General features: G+C 29.6%; 4 protein-coding genes, 1 long non-coding RNA gene and 1 pseudogene across 7 annotated transcripts; 3 read left to right on the forward strand and 3 right to left on the reverse strand.

The window, feature by feature from the left end:
- Positions 1-725: 725 nt before the first annotated feature.
- Positions 726-876, reverse strand: LOC141529238 (U1 spliceosomal RNA; annotated as a pseudogene).
- A 2,281-nt stretch (positions 877-3,157) lies between these two features.
- LOC141538058 (putative multidrug resistance-associated protein lethal(2)03659) lies at positions 3,158-8,544 on the forward strand. Of its 2 annotated transcripts, XM_074259339.1 has the most exons (4): positions 3,158-3,305; positions 4,515-7,074; positions 7,135-7,971; positions 8,051-8,544. In XM_074259339.1, the coding sequence occupies exons 1-4, from the start codon at positions 3,289-3,291 to the stop codon at positions 8,198-8,200; spliced, it is 3,564 nt and encodes a 1,187-aa protein (XP_074115440.1). In that variant the 5' UTR covers positions 3,158-3,288; the 3' UTR covers positions 8,201-8,544. The 2 variants fall into 2 exon arrangements, with proteins under 2 accessions (XP_074115440.1, XP_074115430.1); XM_074259329.1 differs by having other exon boundaries at positions 4,515-7,971; positions 8,051-8,543.
- A 2,444-nt stretch (positions 8,545-10,988) lies between these two features.
- Positions 10,989-13,233, forward strand: LOC141526619 (putative multidrug resistance-associated protein lethal(2)03659). Its single transcript, XM_074241666.1, has 2 exons — positions 10,989-11,126; positions 12,415-13,233. Exons 1-2 carry the CDS (start codon positions 10,989-10,991, stop codon positions 13,231-13,233), a joined length of 957 nt encoding a protein of 318 aa, XP_074097767.1.
- A 659-nt stretch (positions 13,234-13,892) lies between these two features.
- LOC141525925 (uncharacterized) lies at positions 13,893-16,850 on the reverse strand. Its single transcript, XR_012478924.1, has 2 exons — positions 16,737-16,850; positions 13,893-14,216 (listed from the first exon to the last, which is right to left on the reverse strand). It is a non-coding gene; the product is annotated as an uncharacterized LOC141525925 (long non-coding RNA).
- Positions 14,214-21,761, forward strand: LOC141525856 (putative multidrug resistance-associated protein lethal(2)03659). The gene is made up of 4 exons (XM_074240535.1): positions 14,214-15,371; positions 16,368-16,619; positions 16,709-20,183; positions 20,289-21,761. Exons 1-4 carry the CDS (start codon positions 15,295-15,297, stop codon positions 20,421-20,423), a joined length of 3,939 nt encoding a protein of 1,312 aa, XP_074096636.1. The 5' UTR covers positions 14,214-15,294; the 3' UTR covers positions 20,424-21,761.
- Positions 21,762-22,228: 467 nt separating this feature from the next.
- LOC141525885 (uncharacterized) lies at positions 22,229-27,678 on the reverse strand. 2 transcript variants are annotated; one of them, XR_012478916.1, is made up of 8 exons: positions 27,350-27,678; positions 27,054-27,227; positions 26,762-26,964; positions 24,873-25,026; positions 24,511-24,779; positions 24,227-24,442; positions 22,965-23,298; positions 22,229-22,894 (listed from the first exon to the last, which is right to left on the reverse strand). XR_012478916.1 is itself a non-coding variant. In XM_074240578.1 (7 exons), the coding sequence occupies exons 1-7, from the start codon at positions 27,396-27,398 to the stop codon at positions 23,245-23,247; spliced, it is 1,119 nt and encodes a 372-aa protein (XP_074096679.1). In that variant the 5' UTR covers positions 27,399-27,678; the 3' UTR covers positions 22,229-23,244. The 2 variants fall into 2 exon arrangements, 1 of the variants encoding a protein (XP_074096679.1); XM_074240578.1 differs by having other exon boundaries at positions 22,229-23,298.
- Positions 27,679-27,939: the final 261 nt, after the last annotated feature.

Below are 27,939 nucleotides of genomic sequence, written 5' to 3' on the forward strand. Positions count from 1 at the left end.
CTGATTCTAAAGAATTATAACTTATTGTTGAAAAATTTTTTAATGTTATTTTTGAAGACATCCAAAGTGCTAAAAAATCTATATAATTGACCATTAAATTTCTGTATCTAGTAATTTTTTTTCACATTATTAAATAAGCAACGAAAAATCAAAAATAAATTACCAGAGAAAATTTTATTTCATAATGAAATATGAGCTTAATTTCATATTTATTCATGATGTTCTATCATCATAAAAATTCAGCAAGTACACTATAACAAAAATATTTAAGGAATTATTTTAACTGTTTAAATTAATAGATAATTCGAAAAATTATTTTTACGGACAGTTACGAATGATTTCATGAATTAAAATGATCAATATGGATAATTTTAATTCAAATTTTAAATTAAAATTATCAATATTAATAATATTAATTCGAAGTCTGAATTAAAATTATCAATATTGATAATTTTAATTGCTAACTTACAGATCGACTTAATTATTGTGTAATATTTTTTGATAGTTTAAATAAAATTCAATTGATTTCCATGATTTACTATTCTGTTGTTTTGCTTACATAAATTTCCAATGATAAAGTATTTTTTCCGTCATCGCCCTAATTATTGTGAAATTTTTAATTTATAAATTTCTGGAGCCCTTATCAATAAGAATAATTAATATAACTGAAAGCATATGAACTAAAAACATTACTGCAAAAAATAACTGTACAAGTTATTTATTACATCAATCATAATTGATTACCAAAAATTGTACGTCCGAGATATCCACATTAGGGATATTCGCAGGGGTCAGCTCAACCGTAGTGCAATGGAAGAGCCTCATCCTGGAGGAACCGCCTTGGTGATCACGGTATCCTCTACGCCAGGTAAGTATGTAATTATTTGGATAGAGAATTATTGAATAATAATATTTAAATGCTCCATATACATGTAAACATAATCTCAAAATTCATAATTATCATTATCAACAAAATATCAATTAATCAATTAAAATTGAAATGATAAAAAATTACATGAAAATAGGATAACTTGTCATTTAATAGTGATTCTTTTGAGACTTTAATGATCAAAGTTACTTTTTTTGATACAATACAAAATTGAAACATAAGTTTAATAAATTTATATCATATTCAATGATGATTAATATTTGTATATTATATTTTTAGGGACTGAATTAATTTTATCAGCTTAGTGAAAATTTAGCTTCAATAAAATTCAGAAAATTTTTCATAGAACATATTTAATATTAAATAATAATAATGTGTTTGTTTTTTTGTACCATAATTTCTAAGATGACGAAAAATTTTTATCTATACTCAACAACGTAAACAAAATTTACTATCATATGTATGACATCGGCAAATATGCCTACAGCTAAAAATTCCAAATAAAAATTGATTTCTGCCTTACAAACATGTCAGAAAAATTGTAAAAAATAATATCTTAAAAAATGAAAAATGCTCCAAAACCCTATGTTTCTATATGCTGATGGAATTAACATTATCAAAAGTGAAATAAAAATAGATTTCAAAAAAATAATCTCAAATAAAAATTATGTCAAACATAATTCAAAAACAGTAAAAATATTAATTATAATTTAAACCTTAGGTAAAAAATCTTAAGCTTTAAAAAGTAAAACGGCGTGCCATATTTATGTGTACATTTAATATTTATCGTGTTAAATTAACCCACAAAAGTGTTAAATTAACACAAAAAAGTGTTAGATATTTAACACAAAATTTTTTGACGCATTAACGCAAAATTTTTTACTATGCATATTCTCGAAGGTATTAGAAGTAACACAGGATACTTTTTATTTGAGAAAAAAAAAAAAAAAAAAATACGAAAGATAAAAAAATTGTTTGTCAAAAAATTAGGATCACATTTTCATCACAGTTCTATTGGAATGTAATGATCTTTGATATTCATTTAAGGGCTTCAACGTTAGCGTACCAGCGGGTAAAAGCTAGTATTAAATAATTCTCAATTATACTAATAGATACAAATATTATCTTAATAAATTTATTCTTATTTAAATATCATGTAAACATTCAGTATTATATCTTCTCATCTTTGTGATTGAAATTAAATGTTTCCTCGTTGAAAGTTTATCTCAAATATGTTTATAGTTTTGTGATAATCTACGTTATTAGAATGTAAAAAAAAAAATTGCTAAGTTGAATGTTAGAAACTATTCATTTTTTATTTGAAATTTTGATCTATTAATTATTAATTATTTCTAATTTATTAATAATTAATTCCAACTAAATTCTAATTAGATTCGATTTTTTACTTCTAGCTTAGCAAGTTTTACTACTTCATAAATAATTTATTATTTTTAAAAATATTACCATTAATATCTTCACTGAGAAACAAGCAAATTACTCTGATAAAGTCTGCTTACACTAAATCGCTTAAAATTCCGAAAAAATTTATAAGATTATTTTTTGATAATTACCATAAACAGCGGTCGGCAAAATAATATCATGTCTTATACATTCTGACCCCAAACTTTTTTTATCATTCGTACATTAGTATTTATAAGTTATCACTTAGACCCATGGTTATTAATCACCAATTAACTTGTTGATAAGTCGAGAAGATCATTTAGCTCAACAGTGATGTTACTTAACTAAATATTTATTTCATTTAATATTTAATTACTGTAATTCTCAGTTAGTTTTTAAATTTTGTGTAATTTCGTGCATTGAAATGCAATTATTAGTGAAAGTTATAAAATTTATAGAAGACGTTCTTGCGTGAAATGAATAACTAAATTTGTAAAATATAATTTTATGTACCGATAAAATATAAAAATCCGATTATTGAAAATTAATAATCTTTCAAACTTCGAAGATGGATTCTAAGGTCGACATCGAGAAGAAAAAAAATCCACGAGAAGGTGTTAATCCCTTAAATGCTTTGACATTTGCGTGAGTACTTAAGTAATATATTATTATTCTTTACAAAGTTACATTAATAATTTAACTCTTGTAGATGGACTTTAAAAATCTTTTGGGAAGGATACAAAAGAGACTTGGAAATCGACGATCTCTGTAGGCCGTTGAAAGAGCATAAGAGCAGTTTATTAGGTGATAAGTTGGCTGCAGCGTGGGAAAAAGAAGTCAAAAAATGCAGTGCTAATAAAAAATCTAACAAAGAGCGAGTACAGTCAGACAAAGAAAAACTAGTTGATAATAAGGTAGAAAAAACACCTAGTTTAAAAAAATTATTATTTAAAGTTTTCGGCCCACGGATCGCTCTTTATGGAGTTGCATTAGCTGTTATGGAACTCGTTCTAAGGTTAGTTGTTTATTACTTGTTGAAAATATCATTGACATCCGGTATAAAAATGAAGGTAGCTAATTTGAATAAAACGTTGAAAATAAATCAATTGGTTTGATATTGTCATTGAATTGTTTCCTAGTAATTAATGCCATAATAGTCAATGACAAAAACCAACTGATTTATTTTTTTGTTAGTTTCTTCTTTACATCGGATGTAACTTCTTACATTCACTTTTCTTCTCGTTTGTTGTCATCTTTGTTATCTGCTTTTTTCCTGCTTTTTGTTGATGCTAGCAGTATTTGCTTATTTTTTTCGTAGACGACTAGTATTTTCAAACTACTTCTAATTGATGATTTTGTTTTTTTATTTATGCTAATAAAATACATCCTTTTAGCTGAATTTAAGTTTGTACAAGATTGCTCATTTTTTAGATTTATATTTTAAACGTTGAAATTTACCTTTAGCCAAACAATTTGAACAAACTCAAGAAGTATTGTACTCGTTTATAATAAAAACTTTATTATTTTTGTACATTCTCATGGTTCAAGCCATAAGAAGACAAGTTCCTATAAGCTTTTGATCTTTAAATTTTCTAGCTAAATGAGCACGTTTTATAAATTTGTAACCAGCACATGAAATTTAAATTAACAGATAATTTTAAGAGTTTTTTAATAAATAAATTATGGCAAAAAAAAAATTATAAAAAAAAATTGACTTGTAGAAATTAAAAAAAAATAAAAAATACAATTTTTTTAAAATAATTTTTTGAAATAAATTTTTTTGATAAAAGAAATAAAAAACTTTAATGTCATAACTAGCATCATAAAATACAGTGACAAGTTTTAGTTTTTTCGGTTTAACCTTTTGATTATTATGAGATTTATTTTTTTCCCTCTTTTTTATAGTTTTCTGGTTATTATTTTTTTATAATTTATTTTACCTTGTGTATCCATAAATCCCTTCATTTTTTTAACCAAATTTATAATTGGTTTTTCCGCTTTTGATGTTGTATAACATTAAATGCTTCTATTGTTATTAGTGATATTTCTTCTTTTTCTTCTGGAGTTGTTACATCTTCTATTATTTTTTTTGTAGTGATCCTGCAGCTTGAAAAAGTGATTCTCTTTCAGCTTCAAATTTTTTTCATTTACTTTTTATTACGTTTTCTATAAAGCTTTTGTAAGATTTTACAAAGCATTTGTAAAATTAAACTTATTTTTACAGGATGCTACAACCAATAGCGCTAGCAAGGCTGCTCCGATTCTTCACAACATCAGAATTGAGTAAAACAGAAGCATTTTTATACGCTGGTGGTGTAATATTAAGTTCAGCGATAAATATATTCGTAGGACACCCTTATATGTTGGCTATTTTTCACATGGGTATGAAAATGCGCGTAGCCTGCTGTTCGCTGATTTACCGTAAGTCATTGAAGTTATCAAGAACAGCTTTAGGTGAGACGACAATAGGCCAAGCGGTGAATCTTTTGTCAAACGACGTCACTAGATTTGACGTAGCGGCGATATTTGTTCACTACCTATGGATAAGTCCTGTTGCGACAATAATTATAACTTATTTGATGTATCAAGAAGTTGGTGTAGCTGCAATAATTGGAGTTGCGTCACTGCTATTATTTATTCCACTTCAAGGGTGGCTTGGAAAGCAATCATCAACACTACGTTTACATATAGCAAAACGTACTGATGAAAGAGTACATTCAACCAACGAGATTATCAGCGGGATTCAAGCTATAAAAATGTATGCTTGGGAGCACCCATTCAGTGATCTCATAAAAGACATTCGTAAAAAAGAAATGGGTATTATTAGATACGCGTCTTTTTTACGAGGTGTCACTATGTCATTCATGATGTTTGCAACACGCTTATCGCTATTCTTCACAATATTATTTTGTGTGTTATCAGGCAAACAAATTACTGCTGAAAAAGTATTTATGGTGGTAGCGTATTACAACATTTTACGCCAGATAATGACAATATTCTTCCCTATAGGAATTGCACAAGTAGCTGAGGCGTTAGTGTCTGTGAAACGTCTTCAGACATTTTTAATGTATGAAGAAATCGAGTTGGATAATGGAAATAATAATGGAAGCGGTAAAAATTTAAATAAAAATGAAAATATCCAAAAAGATAATGGTGTTGTGACGTTCAAAAATTTTCATGCTAAATGGTTCGATGAAGACAGTGAAGATACACTGAAAAGAATCAATTTGCATATTGAACCAGGTCAATTAGTAGCCGTAGTAGGGCAAGTTGGTTCGGGTAAAACGAGCTTGCTCAATGCCATTCTCAAAGAACTTCCAGCTCACGAGGGTACTGTTGAAGTAAATGGTAAAATTGGTTATGCAAGTCAAGAACCCTGGCTGTTTGCTGGCTCAGTGCGTCAGAATATACTTTTCGGACGACCATGGGACGCTAAAAAATACGATAAAGTTGTAAAAGTATGCCAACTGAAACAAGATTTCTTACTGCTTCCGTACGGCGACAAAACTATCGTCGGTGAACGCGGGGTGAGTTTGTCTGGTGGACAGAGAGCTCGTATCAATTTAGCTCGAGCTGTTTACTCTGATACGCCGCTGTTTTTGCTAGACGATCCGCTAAGTGCAGTAGATGCCCATGTCGGTAAACACTTGTTCGAAGAGTGCATCGAAAAGTACTTACACGACAAAACTAGAATACTTGTCACTCATCAAATACAATTTTTGACTAACGTTGAGAAGATAATTGTGATGAAGGACGGTGCTATTACTGCTGTAGGTAGTTACGATAAATTAATCGAAATAGGAGTCGATTTTGGAAGATTACTTGAGTCAGGTTCAGAGGACGATGACGAAAATAATATTATTAGATCAAACAGCCGTAGTAATTCACGAAGCAGTATGACTTCATTCATTTCTTCTAAGACCAATGAAACAGAACAAAATCAAATGGAACCCACAGAAGTAGAGGAGTTCCGATCCCGTGGATCCATCGGAGGGCATGTTTATTCTTCTTATTATAAAGCTGGTGGGAATTGCTGTATACTTTTTATAATAATGCTACTTTTTGTTTTCTCTCAACTAGCTGCAAGCGGTAGCGATTTCTTCGTTGCATTTTGGGTAAACCTTGAACAAGGATACAGTAATAATTTCTCGTTTAGTAAATTACTGGGCAAGTCGAATCAAACAACTTATTCAGAAGACGATAGAGATATTTGTATATACATTTTCACAGGATTTACTGTGGTTACAGTAGTAATGACATTAATTCGATCCTTTGCATTTTTTGAACTGTGTGTAACTGCGTCTAAACGATTGCACGATAAAATGTTTCGTAGCATCAGTAGAGCGACCATGAGATTCTTCAATACAAATCCTTCAGGAAGAATATTAAATCGTTTTTCAAAAGACATTGGTGCTATTGACGAATTACTACCAATGGCCATGATTGATTGTATTCAAATTACGTTATCACTCGTTGGTATCATTGTTGTTATCTGTGTAACTAATGTTTGGCTTATTCTTCCTACTATTTTAATCTGTGGAACGTTCTATGGACTGCGAGTTGTTTATGTCTCAACAAGCCGTAGTGTAAAACGGCTAGAAGGCATCACAAGATCACCCGTTTTCAGTCATTTAAGTGCTACATTGCAGGGTCTACCTACAATACGGTCTTTCAATGCCGAAGAAATACTCATCAAAGAGTTTGATAATCATCAGGATCTTCATTCATCCGCGTGGTATATTTATATTGCGTCCTCCCGAGCTTTTGGATTTTGGCTTGACATGGTTTGTCTCGTTTACATTATTTGTGTAACAATGAGCTTTTTATTACTTTCTGATGATAAGAATAATGTTTATAGAGGTGGTGATGTAGGCCTGGCAATTACGCAGAGCATTGCATTGACTGGAATGTTCCAGTGGGGAATGAGGCAGAGTACGGAGGTGGAGAATCAAATGACTTCAGTGGAGCAAGTTCTTGAATATACGAATCTTAAAAGCGAACCCGCTCTTGAGAGTTTGCCGAGTAAAAAACCTAAAGATGATTGGCCTACAAGAGGTAAAATTGAATTTAAAAAAGTTTACTTGTCTTATTCACCGCTTGAACCACCAGTTCTTAAAAATCTCAACTTCACCATCGAGCCACGTGAAAAAATAGGAATCGTCGGTCGCACCGGAGCTGGAAAAACCTCGATGATATCTGCATTATTTCGTTTTGCTGACATTGAGGGAAATATTGAAATTGATGGCGTTGATATCGGTGAAATTGGACTTCATGATTTCCGCTCAAAAATAAGTATAATTCCCCAGGAACCTTTCTTGTTCACAGGCTCGTTGAGAAAAAATCTTGATCCTTTTGAACAATATTCTGACAATATACTGTGGTCAGCACTTGAAGATGTTGAGCTAAAAGAAATGGGTCTTGACGAGCATATTAATGAAGGAGGTTCCAATTTAAGTGTCGGACAACGGCAATTGGTATGTCTTGCACGTGCTATTGTGAGAAATAATAAAATTCTTGTACTCGATGAGGCGACAGCCAATGTTGATCCACGGACAGATGAGTTTATTCAGAAGGCCATTAGACGCAAATTTGCCGATTGCACAGTACTTACAATTGCTCATCGACTCAATACTGTCATGGACAGTGATAAGATATTAGTCATGGACGCTGGTTCAGTTGTAGTAATTATTATTTTTATTTCCAATTTTTATTATTTACTCGTTGTCATTATAGATTTTATTTATTTCGTTCCTTTTTCAGGAATTTGATCATCCGTACATTTTACTCCAAAATGAAAATGGAAAATTATCAAATCTTATTCAAGAAACTGGGACATCAATGATCGAAGCGCTAAAAAATGTTGCAAAACAAAATTATGAACTTCGTGAGCAGTCGTTTGCAACTGATTAATTAACTAAACATCAAAAGCGCTACATTTTACTACTGTCTAATTGCTAAATGTATTTTTTATAAATATTCATAACAAAACAAATACTGCCTAAATTAAGTGAATAAAACTTGACGTAAAAACCAAGAATGTATTTAAATGAAGATATTTGTCGACAGATGTAATAGCCTCGTTGCTTTCATCTGTAAAATTTAAGTGTTTTCATGCATTGTATCTGTTATATTTTATATTTTGATTCTTTAGATGATTGTTCTATTTTTGCAGTCAGTTATATCTATAATATAATAATCAAATTTGCAATTTGCAAGTTACCTTCATCAAATTTTCTGACTGACTTAGATTAGTTTCTCAATGAACGCGTTACCTTGATGACGGTAAGTTGCTGAAGATAATTACAAATGAATTACAGAAATTATATGCCTTTACCCCCACTATGAACATTTGAGAAGCTGATTTTCAAAAGGGTATCTTTTCATATTTTAAAAGAGCAGTTTTTAAAATTTTTAAATATTAATTACTTGGAAAATTATAAAGATTTCTAAATGAGAATCGAATTTCTAAAAAAAAAAAAAACCGATAACACTTCATAGCTAAATTAAAAAAGTTCAATAAAAATATTTATAATTATGAGTGTGAATTTAGTAGACATCTGATAATTTTTCAATAATTTATAAACACTAGAAATTTGAATAGCGCGCTACGCGCGCGCCTTAATTTTTACCAATAAGGAATCAGGTCCCATTTTTTTGCGAGTTTCGACTATTGACTAATTTCACACTCTCATGTATTTTTATTGTAGGGATTTTATTTGTTACAGAAGAAATAGTATAGAAAAATGCATATGGAAATTTTTACAAGTTTTTTCTATGTAATTTTTTAGATTTTTTTTTACAACCATTAAGTTCAAATTAATCTAAAAATTCTCAAAAATTAGCTGTCTGCTAAATTTACTCTCATTTATAATTAGATATAACCAGTTTTTCGTCTCGATTAATCAAAAATGAAAAGATACCCCTTTGAAACTCAGCTCCTCATTTATTTCTCAATTCTGATCGATTATTAAACAATTTTGCAAAATTACATTAATAGTGAGCAATTTTATAAATTTTTTTTTTTTTTTTTTTTTTTTTTTTATAAATTAAAGTAAGTTTTTATAGGTTTTATAAATTTAAGTGAGCATTTTAGAATTAGTTTTTATAAATTATAATATAGTTATAATAATAAGAATTAGTTTAAGGAATTAGATGAGGTAGGATTAGGGTAAGCTATTTATTTATTTATTTATCGACTGTAAATTATTGAATCTAAGCATTAATTTATAAATCTTTATTAAAAAACCAATTACAGGCAGAAATTTTAAATTCTTCAAAAATTCCTAATGCAACAATTTCCGAGGATTAGTGGACTTACAATGAATTTATAGATAATTATGTAAGGTATTGTTGCATTAAATAATTATTTGGTATTTCTACTGAAATACCTCATTTCATTCTTTATTAATTTTGTTTTATTATTAAAACACGATCGCGCCCGGCTATTCCATCCATCTGTTTTGTCAACATTGTCGCTGATGAAGTTCAAGTCAGATCAATTGCTTCATTAAAACAGTACATTGCTTTTATTAAAATTTATTTTTATATAGTTTTCAAAGATGTATAGCCTACTGAATCTTCTTTATTATTTAAGTAATTGATAAATTACTTAATAATAAATTCAGTAAATATTTAACATGTCTATGAAAAATACAAATTAATCAGGTACGATATATGTTTATGTTTGTTATAGATATTTTATTGTTTGTTTGACCTACTGAAAATTTTTTTATAATTATAAATAATTATTAATTTCATTGTGAATGATGAATAGTGATTTCGAAAAGTTGAAAAATCGATTCGGAAGTTGACATCGAAAGGAAAAAAAATCCCCGAAAAGAAGTTAGTCTTTTGAGTTCTTTAACGTTAGCGTAAGTATTAATCGATTCCCGAAAATCACCACTTTTTTTTCGATCGTCACAGTGGTGTTCCCCCTTAATTAATTATAAAAGCTCGACTTTAAATATTAGAGTATAAAAATATTTCTTTCTTCTTATAAAGGTAGATCCTGAAAATTTTCTGGAAAGGATACAAGCGGGATTAAGAAGTCGGGGATCTTTTCAGGCCGTTGAACGAACATAAAAGCAGTTTATTGGGAGACAAATTAGCAGAAGCGTGGGATAAAAAGATTCAAAATTATGAAAAAACTAATTTTAAAAAAGTTCCTAGTTTAAGACGAGCATTAATTAAAGTATTTGCCGGTCAGATCGCTCTCTATGCAATTCCTAATATGATAATGGAACTTGGAATTCGGTAAGAAATTTTAATACATAATTATACATCTTATAAAATTAACTGTCGCTTTGTACTAATTAATAAACTATCAACATTTTTTTTTGCAGAACGGTGCAGCCGATAGCTTTGGCATACCTCATTCGTTACTTCACAAAGTCAAAAATGAGTTAATCGGACGCATTTCTGTACGCTGGCGGCGTGATATTTTGTTCGGCAAGCTACATATTTATAGTCCATCCTTATATATTGGCAGTTTTTCGCATAGGTATGAAAATACGCATAGCATGTTGTTCATCGATCTATCGGAAATCGTTGAAATTGTCAAGATCTGCAATAGAAGAGACGACAGTTAGGTCAAGTAGTCAATTTGCTATTGAGAAATGTCAGCAGATTTGATAATGTTCTTTTATTTCTTCTTAACCTTTAGATAAGTCCTATTGTTAAAATAGTCGTTACTTATATAATGTACCAAGAACAACTTCTTGGAGTAGCTGCCTTAATTTGTATCTATTTGATGCTGTTCTTCATATTTCTTCAAGGATGGCTTGGAAAGAAGTCATTAACATTACAAGTACGTACGGCAAGGCATACAGATAAACGGGTATATCAGACAAACGACATTATTGGTGGGATTCGAGCGATAAAAATAAACGCGTGGGAACAACTATTTAGTGACATCATGGGAAATATTCGTCGAAGCTATCACGATGTCATTAATAATGGTTTTATCTTTAGCATTGTATTTAGGGTTGAATATATATATATAGATTATTATAGATTATGGATCTTCGGATAAACAATTGGCAGCCGAAGTGGAGTTTGTCGTAATGGCATACTATTGGATCTCATAATTAATTATAACTGAGGAGATGATTTTCAAAAGGGTATCTTTCCATATTTTAGAAGAGCAGTTTTTTTAACTTTTAAATATTAATTACTTGGAAAATTATAAAGATTTCTAAATGAGAATCGAATTGTAGCTTTATGACCGATAGCACTTCATAGCTAAATTAAAAAAGTTCAATAAAAATATTTATAATTAGAGATAACCAATTTTTTTGTCTCGATTAATCAAAAATGAAAAGATACCCCTTTGAAAATGAACTTCTCAACTATATATGCTTCACAAGATAGTACACGATTGATTGGAGTACTAGTGTCACGAAAATACTTGAAGTTTTTTTAATGAATGATGAAATTTCAACTGATTGAAAAAAAAGAAAAAAAAAGTTTAGATTAAAATCACAAAAGAAATCGCCGAAAGGCTATAACAAAATAGATAATTTGAAGATTGATACTAACCTTGAGTCGATAACTTTTGGTAATAATTAAATTACGATAAGTGGTTAGATTTAGATAATGAAGATATATTTAAAGAAATTAATTCAGATATTAAACCTGGTCAATATTTACAGCTGTTGTTGCTCAAGTCTTAACTTTGAACTGTCTTAACAATAATGTTACGCTCGTGGGATCTTCTACATTTTTTGGTCTATGTATAACTGTGTGTTTTATTATTTTCTGATGAGAATTATATCTACAAAGGCAGTGATGTAGGCTTGACAATTACATAGAGTATCAGATTAATTACAAAGAAAAAAAAATATTCTTTAATCAAGTATATAATTTTGAAGAAGTTAATTTTCTTGATTTGAGTAGAAAAATTCTTAAACTAATAAATTTTTCTTGATTTAAGGAAATTTTAATTGATTTAAAAAATTTTCGTCTTGATTCAAGACAATTACCCTCTTCAAAATTATTTTCTTGGTTCAAGAATTTTTCTCTTGAATCAATTAAAAGTAATTTATTTATTAACAAGTCGTAGTATCAAACGACTGGAAGGTATCACAAGATTACCAGTATTTAATCATTTAAGCGCAATACTGCAGGGTCCACCGACAATACGTTCCTTTGATGCAGAAGAAATTTTGGCTAAAGAGTTCGATCACCATCAAGATCTTCATTCGTCAGCGTGGTATATTTCTATTGCATCATCTCGTGCCTTTGGCTTCTGGCTTGATATATTTTGCCTTATTTACATAGCCTGTGTGACAATAAGCTTTTTAGTTTTATCTAACAATGAAAATGAAGGGCTCAAAGGTGGTGATGTCGGTTTAGCAATAACTCAGAGTATCGGATTAACTGGGATGTTCCAGTGGGGAATGAGACAGAGTGCCGAGGTAGAAAATCAAATGACTTCAGTGGAGCGAGTGCTTGAATATACAAATATTGAGAGCGAATCTGCGCTTGAGAGTTTGCCAGATAAAAAGCTTAAAGATGACTGGCCACCTAGAGGTAAAGTTGAATTCAAAAATGTTTACTTGTCTTATTCACCGCTAGAACCACCCGTACTCAAGAATCTCAACTTTACTATTGAGCCGCGTGAAAAGATAGGAATTGTCGGACGCACTGGAGCTGGAAAATCTTCTCTGATATCAGCTTTATTCCGTCTTGCTGACATTGAGGGAAACATTGAGATTGATGGTATAGATACCGGTAAAATTGGACTCCATGATTTCCGTGCCAAAATAAGTATAATTCCTCAGGAACCGTTTTTGTTCTCCGGTACATTGAGAAGAAATCTCGATCCTTTTGAGCAGTATCCTGATAGTATTCTGTGGTCAGCATTGGAAGATGTAGAACTGAAAGAAATGGGTCTTGAGGGTCATGTCAATGAAGGAGGTTCTAATTTAAGTGTAGGCCAATGACAACTAGTTTGTCTTGCACGTGCTTTTGTAAGAAATAATAAAATTCTTGTACTCGATGAGGCGACAATCAATGTTGATCCACGAACAGATGAATTTACCCAAAAAGCTATCCAACCCAAATTTTGGATTGCACAGTACTTACAGTAGCTTATCGGCTTAGTATTGTCATGGATAGTAATAAGATTTTAAATATCAGACGTTAGCTTAATTGTGTCAATTATTTTTTTTTCCAATTATTACTATTTAATCACGATAAATTTGATTCTTTCTGTTTCTTTTTCAGAAATATGATCATCCAAATATTTTGCTTTAAAATGAGAATGGAAATTTAAAAAGCTGATCCAAGAAACTGGGACATCAATGATAAAGGCGCTACAAAATATTGCCAAACAGAATCACGAACTTTGCGAGCAATTTATTGCACCACAATTTATCCTTTCACTCTAAAGTTCAAGTTCGTAACTTACACTTACTTGAATAAATATAGACACTAATAAATCTTTTTATTATCTATGTACTCAATGTTTTTTTTTATTTTACAGATATTTATGACAAAACAAACACTACCCAGATTAAGTAAATTAAACTTGTCGTAAAAAAGAAGATGATTATACAAAAAAAATATTTGCCAGCAGATATATTTAGCCTCGTTGTTTTCATTTGTAAAATTTGTTTTTTTTTTTTTTTTAACTTCCTCTGTTGTAATTCACAATTTCATTTTTTCAGATAAAGTATTGTCGGAAACAATTGTGATTATGGAAAAGATATTCGATGATTCAATTTGCTGCTGAGGATCAAATTAGTCTACAGAAAGTATTGCTAGTTGAGTCGTAAAGCGTACTGTATGGAAATATTTATATATTTATTCCATATGCTTCAGGGTTGGATTTGAAATCCAAACGTCGGATGTCATCGGTACTTTTCGGATCCCCTCCGAGGGTCTGCGACCGAGTAACCAGCATGCCATGAGTTTAATGAACCATCTGAAAGATCGAATTATAAAATTGTATAAGTCGGTTCAGTGTTTACAGTTAAACAGCAAAATTATTATTTATGCGAAATTATTTTTTTAATCGCCAAAATATTTAATAAAAAATTCAATTTTAAATAATCGTATCTGATAAAAATTACTTAATTAAAGGATACTTAAAAAAAAAATTTTTAATTTTAAATTTTATTTAAAACAACGTGATAAATAAGTGGTTGAGATTTCGTAGATACTTTCAGTGATAAAAAAGTTTAATTAGACTGATGTGATAGGTAAAATTATCCTCACGAAATAATATTTAATCAGTGTGACTGGATTGCGTGACATAACGTAAAAATTTACCGAACGATAAACTTCAGATGATATAAAAATATTTTTTTTTAATTGTAACAAAGTAGACTCTAACTCCCACCATGAACATTTGTTTCTTGATTCTTATCGCTCATTAAACAATTTTGCGAAATGTTCCTTTTATCTTTTTATTTTAAATCCATGTGATAAATAATAGTTGATGAGTTATCAGTCGTCTTCGGCTTGGTTATAAGGTGGCAATTCATTACCTTATAATAAAAATTATAGATAACTATGTAAGGCTTCTTTAGATTATTATTTAGTCTACTGAAATACTATATTTCACTTTTAAAAAATGCAGTCGCGTCAGGTTATTTGATTCATCGGTCGTGTCAACGGAGTTTTACTGATAAAGTTCAAGTCAGAGCAATTACTTCAATTAAACAGTGAATTATTGTGATTGAAACTTGTTTTATGATTATTTTCAAACATGTACAGTGTTATAATATTTTAATTATTAAAATAATCTAAAGAATTCTAGTAAATAGTTAATTTATCTATGTAAAATACAAATTAATCAATTATGATAATCTTTATATTTGTCATAGACATTGCTCGACACTAGCAGGAGTGTTTTACTGTTGATTTAATTTTTTTTTTTTTTAACATACTTGTTTTTTTTCTTCCCCATTAAAATCGCAAGTGTAATTATTTATTTTATAGTGTCCAAGATAAAGTGTTTGTAAATATTTTATTGTGTATCAGCTAAAGCAAATCAAATTATGGATTCGGAAGTTAACATCGAAAAGAAAAAAAATCCCAGAGAAGGAGCCAGTCTTTTGAGTTCTTTAACGTTTGCGTAAGTATATTAGCGGGGAACACCACTGTAACGATCGAAAGAAAGAGGTGATTTTTTTAAATTTTTAGAAATTTTTTTTGGAAAAAAATTTCACTTAAAAAATGAAAAAAATAATTTTCACATTTAAAAAACTTGAAAAACTATAAGTGCAATTTTTTAGAAATATCTTTTTAGTTGTAATTTAATTCATAAAAAAAAATCAAACATTTTCAAGCGTTTGCTAACTTCAGTGTCATTGATTTTCAGGAATTTTTTTGACAAGGAAAATAAAGGAATTTGGGGATCGGTTTTTTTTATTTCTTAAAGGTACATTGAAGATTATTACCCTAAATTTTTATTAAAAAATATTTAATTATTACAAAGTTATTAACAATATCCTAGAGCACTAGAAAAAAATTTTCCTCTCCATGGTCGGTTCGATAACTCAAAAATGGATCATCTGAAAATAAAAACTCAAATTGCTTTTTAATCAGTAAAGATATAATTATCGTCGCACGTATGGAATTTAAAAAATTTTTATTTTAAAGATTTTTTTAGCCGGGTTAAAACAAAAAAAAAAAACTGTAAGAATCGTGAGAAAATTTTCAGTCAGTCGCTATTTTTTTTAAAATGAAAATTTTCAAAATTCCGTATGTGCGACGATAACTACACTCTTACTGATTAAAAAAAAATTTGGGCTTTTATTTTCAGATGATCCGTTTTTGAGTTATCGAACCGACCATGGAGGGGGAAAATTTTTCTAGTGCTCTACGAAACTGTTAATAACTTTGTAATAATTAAATATTTTTTAATAAAAATTTAGGAAAATAATCTTTAATGTACCTTTAATAAAATAAAAAAAAATCCGATCCCCAAATTCCTTTATTTTCTCTGTCAAAAAAATTCCCGAAAATCACCTCTTTTTATCGATCATCACAGTGGTGTTCCCCCTTAATTAATTATAAAAGCTCGACTTTAAATATTGGAGTATAAAAATATTTCTTTCTTCTTATAAAGGTGGGTCCTGAAAATTTTCTGGAAAGGATACAAGCGGGATTTAGAAGTCGGGGATCTTTTCAGGCCGTTGAACGAACATAAAAGCAGTTTATTGGGAGACAAATTAGCAGAAGCGTGGGATAAAGAGATTCAAAATTATGAAAAAACTAATTTTAAAAAAGTTCCTAGTTTAAGACGAGCATTAATTAAAGTATTTGCCGGTCAAATCGCTCTCTATGCAATTCCTAATATGATAATGGAACTTGGAATTCGGTAAGAAATTTTAATACATAATTATACATCTTATAAAATTAACTGTCGCTTTGTACTAATTAATAAACTATCAACATTTTTTTTTGCAGAACGGTGCAGCCGATAGCTTTGGCATACCTCATTCGTTACTTCACAAAGTCAGAAATGAGTAAATCGGAAGCATTTCTGTACGCTGGCGGCGTGATATTTTGTTCGGCGAGCTACATATTTATAGTCCATCCTTATATGTTGGCAGTTTTTCACATAGGCATGAAAATACGCATAGCATGTTGTTCATTGATCTACCGAAAATCGTTGAAATTATCAAGATCTGCTTTAGAAGAGACGACAGTTGGACAAGCTGTCAATTTGCTGTCGAACGATGTTAATAGATTTGACAGTGCTGCGATATTTCTTCATGATCTTTGGGTCAGTCCTCTTGTCACTATAGTTGTTACTTATATGATGTACCGAGAAGTCGGAGTATCTGCGTTAATTGGTGTCTCTTTGATGCTGATCTTCATCCCTCTCCAAGGATGGCTTGGGAAGAAATCGTCAACGTTACGACTACGTACGGCAAAACGAACAGACAAAAGGGTAAATCTTACCAGCGAAATTGTCAGCGGGATTCAAGCCATAAAAATGTACGCTTGGGAATATCCATTCAGTGATCTTATAAAAGATATTCGTAATAAAGAAACTAATGTTATTAGACATGCATCTTTTCTACGAGGTATTACTATGTCATTCATAATGTTTTTATCACGACTAGCATTGTTTATTACTATATTGGCTTACGTATTATCAGACAAAAAATTGACTGCCGAAACGGTGTTTATGGTAGCGGCATATTACGGTGTATTACAATCAATTATGACTATTTATATTCCACAAGGTATTACGCAGATGGCTGAAGTTTTAGTGACAATAAATCGGCTTGAAAAATTTTTGATGAGTGATGAAATTGAACCGGCTGATGATATAAGAAATGGAGATTGTATCATGAAAGAAGAAAAAGCTATTGAAATAGATAATTTGAAAGGTAAAGCTGAATTTGGATCGATAACTTTTAATAATGTTTGCGCCAAGTGGTTGGATCCAGACGATGAAGATACATTGAAAGGAATTAATTTAGATATTAAATCTGGTCAATTAGTAGCCATAGTAGGGCAAGTTGGTTCGGGTAAAACGAGCCTGCTTAATGCCATTCTCAAAGAACTTCCAGCTCATACAGGTACTGTTGATGTGTGTGGTAAAATTGCTTATGCAAGTCAAGAACCCTGGCTGTTTGCTGGCTCAGTGCGTCAGAATATACTTTTCGGACGACCATGGGACGCTAAAAAATACGATAAAGTTGTAAAAGTATGCCAACTGAGGCGAGATTTCTCACTGTTTCCGTATGGCGATAAAACTATCGTCGGCGAACGCGGGGTGAGTTTGTCTGGTGGACAGAGAGCTCGTATCAATTTAGCTCGAGCTGTTTACTCTGATGCGCCGCTGTTCTTGCTAGACGATCCGCTGAGTGCAGTAGATGCTCATGTCGGTAAACACATGTTCGAAGAGTGCATTGAAAAGTACTTACATGGAAAAACTAGAATACTTGTCACTCATCAGATACAATTTTTGAGTAACGTTGAGAAGATAATTGTCATGAAGGATGGTGCTATTATTGCAGAGGGTAGTTACGATAAATTAGTCGAAATGGGAGTCGATTTTGGGCGGATTCTTGAGTCAGCTTCAGAGAACGATGAAGAAAAAACTCTTGATAAATCAAATAGTCATAATAACTCCCGTAGTACAAGTATTAGTTCATTGAGTTCATTGAAAAATAATGAAATTGATCATGCAGAACCTGAAAAAGTCGAAGAAACACGGAGTTATCAATCGATCGGAGGATATGTTTACTCTTCCTACTTCAAAGCTGGTGGAAACTGTTGTGTACTTCTGTTAATTGTCCTACTGTTTATTAGTTCTCAATTTGCTGCTAGTGGTGGCGATTTTTTTATTGCGTTCTGGGTAAATTTAGAACAAAATAATAGCAAAAATTTCAGTTTTGGTCAATTTTTACATGCTGAAAATAGCACTTCAGGATTATCTGAAAACGACCGATATATCTGCATATACATTTTCAGTGCATTGACTGTTTTAACGATAGTGTTATCACTTGTAAGATCATTTGCATTTTTTGAACTATGTGTGACTGCATCTAAACGATTACACGATAAAATGTTTCGTAATATCAGTAGAGCAACGATGAGATTTTTCAATACAAATCCTTCAGGAAGAATATTAAATCGTTTTTCAAAAGACATTGGTGCTATTGACGAATTACTACCAATGGCCATGATTGATTGCATTCAAATAGGTCTTTCACTTGTTGGAATAATAGTTGTTGTAAGTATTGCCAATGTATGGCTGATATTACCGACACTTCTTGTGTGTATTATTTTTTATATTTTAAGGGTGATTTATATATCAACAAGTCGTAGCGTAAAACGTCTGGAAGGTATAACAAGATCACCAGTATTTAATCATTTGAGTGCTACGTTACATGGTCTATCTACAATTCGGTCTTTCAATGCCGAAGAAATATTGATCAAAGAGTTTGATCATCATCAAGATCTTCATTCATCGGCTTGGTACATTTTTATTGCTTCGTCTCGATCCTTTGGCTTTTGGCTAGATATATTTTGTCTTCTCTATGTTACCTGTGTAACAATGAGCTTCTTAATACTTTCTGACGATGAAAATAATACGTATAAAGGCGGTGATGTCGGTTTAGCGATAACACAAAGTATCGGATTAACTGGAATGTTTCAGTGGGGAATGAGACAGAGCGCTGAGGTGGAGAATCAAATGACTTCAGTGGAGCGAGTGCTTGAATATACGAATATTGAGAGCGAATCTGCTCTTGAAAGTTTGCCAAATAAAAAACCTAAAGATGACTGGCCTACAAGAGGTAAAATTGAATTTAAAAAAGTTTACTTGTCTTATTCGCCGCTTGAACCACCAGTACTTAAAAATCTCAACTTCACCATTGAGCCAAGAGAAAAGATAGGAGTTGTCGGACGCACCGGAGCTGGAAAATCCTCTTTGATATCAGCTTTGTTCCGTCTTGCTAAAATTGAGGGAAATATTGAGATTGATGGCGTAGATACCGGTGAAATTGGACTTCATGATTTCCGCTCTAAAATAAGTATAATTCCCCAGGAACCTTTCTTGTTCTCAGGCTCATTGAGAAAAAATCTTGATCCTTTTGAACAGTATTCTGACCATGTACTTTGGTTAGCACTTGAAGACGTTGAGCTAAAAGACATGGGTCTTGACGAGCATATCAATGAAGGAGGTTCCAATTTAAGTGTCGGACAACGGCAATTGGTTTGTCTTGCTCGTGCTATTGTGAAAAATAATAAAATTCTTGTACTCGATGAGGCGACAGCCAATGTTGATCCGCGGACAGATGAGTTTATTCAGAAGGCCATTAGACGCAAATTTGCCGATTGTACAGTACTTACAATAGCTCATCGACTCAATACTGTCATGGACAGTGACAGAATATTAGTAATGGATGCTGGCTCAGTTGTGGTAACTAAAATTTTCTCTCAAATGATTTATTTGTTATTTTTTCATTTCATATTAATCATCACATTTAATGTATCCGTTGTAACTTTTCTTATCTTCTGTTTTCAGGAATTCGATCATCCACACATTTTGTTTCAAAAAGAAAATGGAGATTTGTCGAACATGGTCAGAGAAACTGGCGAAATGATGACAGAAGCTCTGAAAAAAATTGCTCATCAAAATTACAATCTTCATCGACAATAACTTATCACTTACTGCCAAAATTATTTCTATTGTGATTTTTTTTTATCAAGTAACATGAATGCATTTATACCTCAAATTTATTATTACAAATGTTTTTTATTCGTAATACTTTAAAGAAATATACTTATTTTATATTAATAGCTTGACAATTGTTAGTTTTTAATTGTGAAATTTGTCACCAAAAACATCCTTATTTATACAGAAAGGAAAAAAATCTTGAGTTAAGCGTAAATTTTCTTAAATTAAGAAAGTCTTAAGGAAGACTGAAAATTTCTTGAACGAAGTTAAATTTTTTTAAGCCAAGAAAATTTCTTCTTGCTCCAAAATAACTTCGGTCTTCCTTATAATTTTCTTAATTCAAAAAAATTTTTTTTCTGTGTATAACAAATTCACTTAGCAAAATATTATAAATTTGGTTATTAAGTTTTTGTAAAAAATTCTCCACTTACAAAAGTAAGATAAAATTCTTTTCAATACCGATAACTTTTAATAATTTTAGCCTTTTATGACGTTTTGATTTTCTTATCCCTTATTTAAACCCTAAATCTAAAAAGCAAATGAATAATTTTATTAAATATCAAAATTATTAATTGAGTAAATTTAGTTAAATAACAGATTTAACAAATGTGCAGTTGGACGAGTCGATTTTAATATTTATTTAAATATTTTACATTCACTTCTCCATGAAAATTAATAATTATCAATTAATAAGAAAGGGATATCTAATAAAATCAATCGTTTGACCATTTTTGGTGCCTCCGCATTAAGGTAAAAGACCCAGTTATTGACACTGGCCTAGTTATTTGACACTTGCAATTTTATTCTAATTAAAAAATTAAAATTTTCTCTTAAACCTTATTATCTTAAAATTTATATTTATTCATTTATTAGAGTTGATTTATTTTTTTTTAACTAAAATAAAATTGTAAGTGTCAATAACTGGGTCTTTTACCTTACAACTTAAAAATTTTTGTATATTCTGGTATCAATAAAATTTTTTATATTTAAACTTACGACCAGAGAAATGAGCATGTCCTATAAATTTGTACCCAGGACTAAAAATTAAAGTTACGGATTTCGGTTCAACCTTTTGATTATTTTTAGTTTTATTTTTATCTTCTTCGTTATATTTTTTTTTTTAACTTGTGTATAAATAAAATCCTTTAATTTTTTTTAATATATTTCAACTGGTCTTTCTGATTTTCTACTTTGATCTTAACTTTGTGTAATATTAAAAAAATTTAGTTTTAAATCTGCTAAGGGACATCGAGAGATTTATAGAAAAAGTTCACACAAAATTTCAAATAAATCAATTCTGTTGAACTTAAGATCTCGCGTACACTAGATCTTTTCCTTTTTTTTTTTCCCCCACTGTACTAGCCCCTAACTTTTCAAATTTTGAATTTTTTTTTTAGATTAATTTTTTATACATTTTTAACATATTAATAAATAAATGATAAAAAAATGCTTAGTTTTTTTTTTAATACAGTTTAGAATAACACCTGAAATTTGTGTCTTTAAATTAAAATACCCCCTTAACGAATCGTAAATTGTTTAATCCGTTTCTGTTTGTTGGATCTTGCATTGAAGGCCCGCTAGGATAGTAATTTGGATGCTCAGGTAAATGTTCCAGTGCATTTTAACATTAATATTATTTGAATTTATTACATGATAATGACAAAAGCAAAAAAAAAAGTTAAATTATTGAAACTTATTTATTTTATTTTTTCATGAATATTATTAAAAACTAGAAATTTATCCTGAGGTCATTTGAAATGGTTAATTGAAAAAATAATGAATGAAACTTTATTGATCTATGAGCAAATTTATTATCAAAATATGGTAGCATACCACGTTTAATAAATATTACAATAAATTTTATATGGAAAGTTTGTCTGTCAGTTCGATTTAATTATGCGTATTGCTTGTTTAACTTTTATGTAATATTCTAATATTTTTAATACAATTTTAATTTAACGATGTAACAACATCAAAAATTTCATTACATTAATTTTAGTAACAATTTAATCATGATTAATAAAAATATTTGTACTCACTCAATTTTTTAATATTTTTTTTCCGCATTTTATATCGTGAATAAATCTATTATAAATCACGTTAAAAGTATTTTATCTCAAAATTGGAATGCTAAGTAAATTATCTTTATAAAAGGTCTACAAAGTTTTAAAAAAACGACTTTGTATATTCTTAATACACTATTTAAGAAATTGTGCAAATAGCACTTAGAATCTATATTATTATCTAAAAAAAATTAGATAAAATGATATTATTTTGCTTACACTGAATGTCATGTCATTTTAAATGATCAAATTCATTAAACTCATTTTTTAGGCCTCTTGACTAGATTAAATCTATCGAATTTTGAGGCGATGAATGTTAAGTACGTGCGTTCCTCTGTTTATCACAATACAGTAGCAGACTCTTCATATTTATTAGATTGACATTGACTTCTAGTAAACATTTTATTATGAAAATCATTTCATTTCATCTAATATTACCTAATAAATTTCAATAAATTACTTATTATATGTTGAGTTAAAGTTTTGTTGATTCTTAGCAACGTGATGTCTTCTTTAAATTGAGTCATTTACAATAGTTATTGATGAAAAAATATCAATAAATTGCCAAATATCAATGAAGTACATAACGCATTAGTCTAATGTATAAATCAGCTAAAATATTAGGCACGAGGTGAAAATTCATATCTTTATGACAGACATAAGAATCTAAAATTTATAATTCTAGGCCTTATTGGAATAGTCATTATTGCATCATCGAGCATTGGCAGTTTATCTAGTTTTTACAGCATTAGAGAATGTGGAAAGATTTTCATCGTTACATAGTCATCGAGAATCTGAAATAAATAAATTATTCAATGAAAATTGCAACAAAAAATGTATATGATAAAACTATGAATATTCAAATTGTTTTAAATTTATACTTAAAAAAAAGTATTCTTACACTTGTCAGTTTAAGGGGTTACATAGATTTCACAGTTTCAAAAAATCGATTTTTTTTAAATATTTTATTAAATTCTATAACATCTCTAGAATGTTGTCCTATAGTTTCGAATCGATCCGAATAATAGTTTCAGAGATACAGTTTTAAAAATTTACGCGCTCAAGGCACTGTTGAATTGTCCCTCAAAACTTTAAACGCGTTTTTCTCAAAACTATGTTTTCAAAGACGGTACCCAAGATTTCTCGAAAACTACTCAACCGATCTTGATGAAAATTTAGACAGATCTTCGACATATAATTTACAAGGTCTGGAACGAAGGATTTTTTTTTTTTTTTCAATTACAACTACTTAAAAAAAAAAATTCCACGAAATTTTAGACAAATTTTTAATTTTTTTGTAAAAACTTCTGCCAAAAATCCAATTTTCATTTTTTTTTCCTTCGTTCAAGACCTAGTTTGAAGTTTTAACTAAACCACATATTTTTTTTTTTTTTTTTTCCACTTCAAATAATTCTGCTAGGAGTTCTGCTGATCACGCGGACGCATCTTTTTTTCCGAGGGCTCGCCAAAAATGACGTCACAATAGCAGAGTTTTTAATATTTTTTTTTTTTTAATTTCAGTAATCCCTTATTAAACCTGTATCTTTAAGACAATAAAAAGTTTAAATAGAATATTTCATTTTTTCTATTAAAAAAAAAATTGTTGAAAATAGGCCATTTTTTTCCGGAGGAAACCCATGCAATCCCTTAATTTTGAATACTAAACACTTTAGCGGGTGACTTTTAAAATAAACCGAGTTTAAAATATTTTTCAAATAATACCTCTTTCAATAATTCCTTGGTAACTTTTGGATAGTTATAATTAAACCCTGTTTTCAACAGTTTTCCATTATCTAAGTAAAGATGTTTGTTGTAAAGCAACTCTTGATCAATGTATGGCGACAAAGGACTATTTTCTATACCATCCTTATTACAAGCTTCTGCCCACGGACCCATGTGTTTATCATTAACTTCTTCAACAACTGTACTCATTTCCATCTATTCAAAATTAATTGAATTAACTTACTTATTGACTATTTTTAAAAAATTTACTCAACAAAAATTACCTTTGCCAACTTAGAAAGTGTAATTCCCCAATAGTCATGGTTAATATTAAATAACTCTGAAACCATAGCACTTATAGAACCTTGGGTTGAATCATCTTCATCGACCACATTATAAACTTGACTAATAGTGTCATCTCTGGTAGCTACGTGCCATAGTGCTCTAGCAACATCAATAATATGAACTGTATTCATATGAAGATTTCGTCCCCATAATAACTTCATCATTTCTCTTAAATATTTGTAAACAGCACCAACGACCAGACGCGGAGCTGAAAAATTACATAGTTATTTAGTGATAAACCATTCAACAAAGTTTACTTATGTAAATAACATTTGATTAAATTTAAAATAACTTATATTACCTAGACCACTCTTATCAGCTATTCCGTAAACAATTGCTGGACGGAGTATTGTGTATTTAAGTCCTGGAATGTTCTTCAAATCATTTTCTACTTGTAATTTATGCTTGGCAATGAATGTCCATGGATCTGTTGGATCATCTTCTTTGTGGGGAGCCTAAAATTATATAATTTAATTTAATTTATTGTGAAATTAAATTGTTGTTTAATCAACATTCCATTCAAGTCTACTGATTATAAATCAGTCAATAAAAAATATTTTTAGTTACTGTGTAAATGAAAATAAATTCAGACAAGTTATGCGCTTAATCAATTGCCCCAAAATTTTTGAAAGTTCATGCGTTGCTCCAAAATGGACCGAACAACAATTTCGTTTTTTTGTTTTTGCATGTAATTTTGGAAAAAAATACGAAAAAATAATTCAATGCTTCTTTTAATTTTTGATCTAACTTTATTGGACAATAATCAAATCTTATCGATGATTGTCACTTTGAATTTTTGTTTTTATTTTTTTTTCTCGGATTTTGAAGTTTTCTAAATCTGCTGAAAAATTTTTAATGGTATAAGAAAAAATAAACGTTTAAAAAAAAATTTCTTTTTCGTTTCTAAAAAAAAAAACAGAAAGAAAAAAATGCCACTGAAAATTTCAGGAAATTCTAAAAAAATACTGAAGTTTTTTATAAACAAAAATAATGGAAAATTAAAAATGTCAATCATCAAATAAAGGGATAGAGAATTTTCGAATGCAGCTCAAATACTTATCATAACAAATTGACTATCAGTTTGAATGATATGAAACCTTGAAAAGGCACAAATTCAATTCAAGACCTTTGCGATGACACTAAATTTAACTAAAAGAACCGATTTTATAATATGACTATCCTGGACACAAAATTTTTCTTATTCTCTTAATAATATAGATATATTAACCGAAAAATAGCTTATTTATACAATTATAAGATTTATGAATAATTTTATATTAGATACGAGATTATCATATATTTCTATTGATAAAAAACTTTCGTTAAATTAAAAGTATATCGTGTAAAAAGAAACTTATATATACATATACATATATATTTTAGTTTGAATATTTTATAAAAAAAAATTATCATTAAAGTAAAAAATTACTGTCAGTGCCAGATGTTTATCTATGTTTGAGATAGCGCAATGACATTTTGGAGTTCCTGTGATAGTATTGACTTTAGTATAACAGATATTAAAATTTTCGTCACGAAATATAGAGTTGGTTATACTAAAATAAAAACTCATGAAACTTTCTTCAAGAATTACAAAATTGATGAAATATTAAATGACTCAGAATGTTCAATTTTTTAATTAGTTGATTTAGCACAGAATTAGAATATTGAAGAAGTTTTTAGTAAAAAAAAAAAAAAGGTAATAATTTACAAGTGAGGTCAAACTCATTTTGGGCCATAACTAGGTGAAACATTAACATTTTCAAATTTTTTTAATTCTTCTTGGTTTTATGGCGTATTTATGATTAAAAATGTCGTGAAAGAAAAAAATAAAGATTTCGATAGCTTTTAAAAGTTGGAAAAAATTTTGGCTCTCATATTTTTAGATAAAATTTCTACGTTGTCTTTTTTGAAGTTTTTGATATATTTTTTTTTTTTGAAAAGTACATAAAAAAACGAACAATTAAAAAAAAAAGTCGAATATCACAATTTTCGAAAAAATTTATAAATTGTTAAAATTGTGAAGATCAACTTTTTTTTTTAATTGTTAATTTTTTTATGTATTAAAAAAAAAAATATCAATAAAATCAAATAGAAATTTCGTTCAAAAAAATGAAAATGACAATGGTTGATCCCACTTGTAAATATTTACAAAAAAAAAAGTTAAACCTTCGTTTCATTAATTAATATTACCTTTTCCGATGAGCTCATATTACCCGACGAAATTTCGACAAACCGTTTGACACCAAGTTTTGCAGCATGTTGAGCACAATTGATGCTCAATTTATAAATACCTTCTCGGTACACAGGATCTGTTTGACCGCTCTTAGTTTCTCCCGCACAATTGAAAACATAATCAATCGGGTTATCAGTAACAAAAGCATTTTGACACGAAACTAAAAAATACAACACATTAGTATTAATTCAATAAATTACTGTCTGAGCTAGCTAAATTATTTATAATTATTTAAGTTGAATATCCTACCGGGGTTGATTAGATTAGCACTTTTGAATTCAATTATTGGATTTTCAAATATTAATTGATGTTTTTTATTAAGCCAAGCAGTTTGTGGAGGTACTTTATCTACTATTCGAATGTAAGAAACTAGTTCTTTTTTTACCAGGTAAGCCGCAAGGTTCCTTCCAATGAAACCACATCCTGTGAAAAAAAATGTCATTCAACATATTCTTTACAGTGTTATAAACGAGTCAAATATATTTATAAATATTAGTGTAATAGTAAAAAAATTTTGAAAAATAATAAATACATATGTAAGTTACCTCCTAAGATTATGACTCCAGGTTTCCGGTTGTTTGTGGGAGTTGCCATTCTGAATTATCAATTATCATTTAACAATGCCACTATCGGCATTCGTTTGACACGTTCTGACAAACTAAAAAATCTTGGAGTATATTGATTGTTATCAAATACTACAATAAAATATTATTAAGTCGGAGCGTCAGTTGTTTGCACAAAAAAGATAATTTAATTAAATATCTTAAGTAACACTGAGTATTATTTTTTAGCGAGTAACTGTTAATGATTGAACTTCGGTAGTTGAAATGATCTTTGGCTCACAATGAATTTGATAAGATGTGAGCATGTATGCGTCAACGTTAAATACGTGTCTACAGTTGTATGCACTATTAACATTCCGAACACATGTAAAGCCATACTGACTTTACTGACTAAGTCTCGACTGGACCAATGTTTTTGGGTGAGGCTCATTCTCCCGAAGGCCAAAATCCCGAAAATCTGCTTACCATTAAAACAGATAGTAACGAAGTTGCGAGAAAAAACGAGAGATGGCGCTAGAAGTATGATTACACGGAAAAATATAGCATTTTAATATTAGAACGTGAAAAATAGA

The sequence above is a fragment of the Cotesia typhae genome, unplaced genomic scaffold (assembly GCF_013202065.1).
Source record: "Cotesia typhae breed Kobodo isofemale line unplaced genomic scaffold, CoteBio_Ctyphae contig_11, whole genome shotgun sequence".
NCBI classification, from domain to species: Eukaryota; Metazoa; Arthropoda; class Insecta; order Hymenoptera; family Braconidae; genus Cotesia; species Cotesia typhae.

Coding starts and splice junctions, on each gene's coding strand:
- LOC141538058 (XM_074259329.1), top strand. Junction 7,972..8,050: donor TGGACGCTGGTTCAGTTGTA/GTAATTATTATT, acceptor TTCCTTTTTCAG/GAATTTGATCATCCGTACAT.
- LOC141526619 (XM_074241666.1), top strand. CDS start 10,989: ATGTACCAAGAACAACTTCTTGGAGTAGCTGCCTTAATTTGTATCTAT. Junction 11,127..12,414: donor CAAGGCATACAGATAAACGG/GTATATCAGACA, acceptor GCAATACTGCAG/GGTCCACCGACAATACGTTC.
- LOC141525856 (XM_074240535.1), top strand. CDS start 15,295: ATGGATTCGGAAGTTAACATCGAAAAGAAAAAAAATCCCAGAGAAGGA. Junction 15,372..16,367: donor TTGAGTTCTTTAACGTTTGC/GTAAGTATATTA, acceptor CTTCTTATAAAG/GTGGGTCCTGAAAATTTTCT. Junction 20,184..20,288: donor TGGATGCTGGCTCAGTTGTG/GTAACTAAAATT, acceptor TTCTGTTTTCAG/GAATTCGATCATCCACACAT.
- LOC141525885 (XM_074240578.1), bottom strand. CDS start 27,398: ATGGCAACTCCCACAAACAACCGGAAACCTGGAGTCATAATCTTAGGA. Junction 27,228..27,349: donor TGGAGTCATAATCTTAGGAG/GTAACTTACATA, acceptor TTTTTTTCACAG/GATGTGGTTTCATTGGAAGG. Junction 24,443..24,510: donor CACTTTCTAAGTTGGCAAAG/GTAATTTTTGTT, acceptor AATTTTGAATAG/ATGGAAATGAGTACAGTTGT.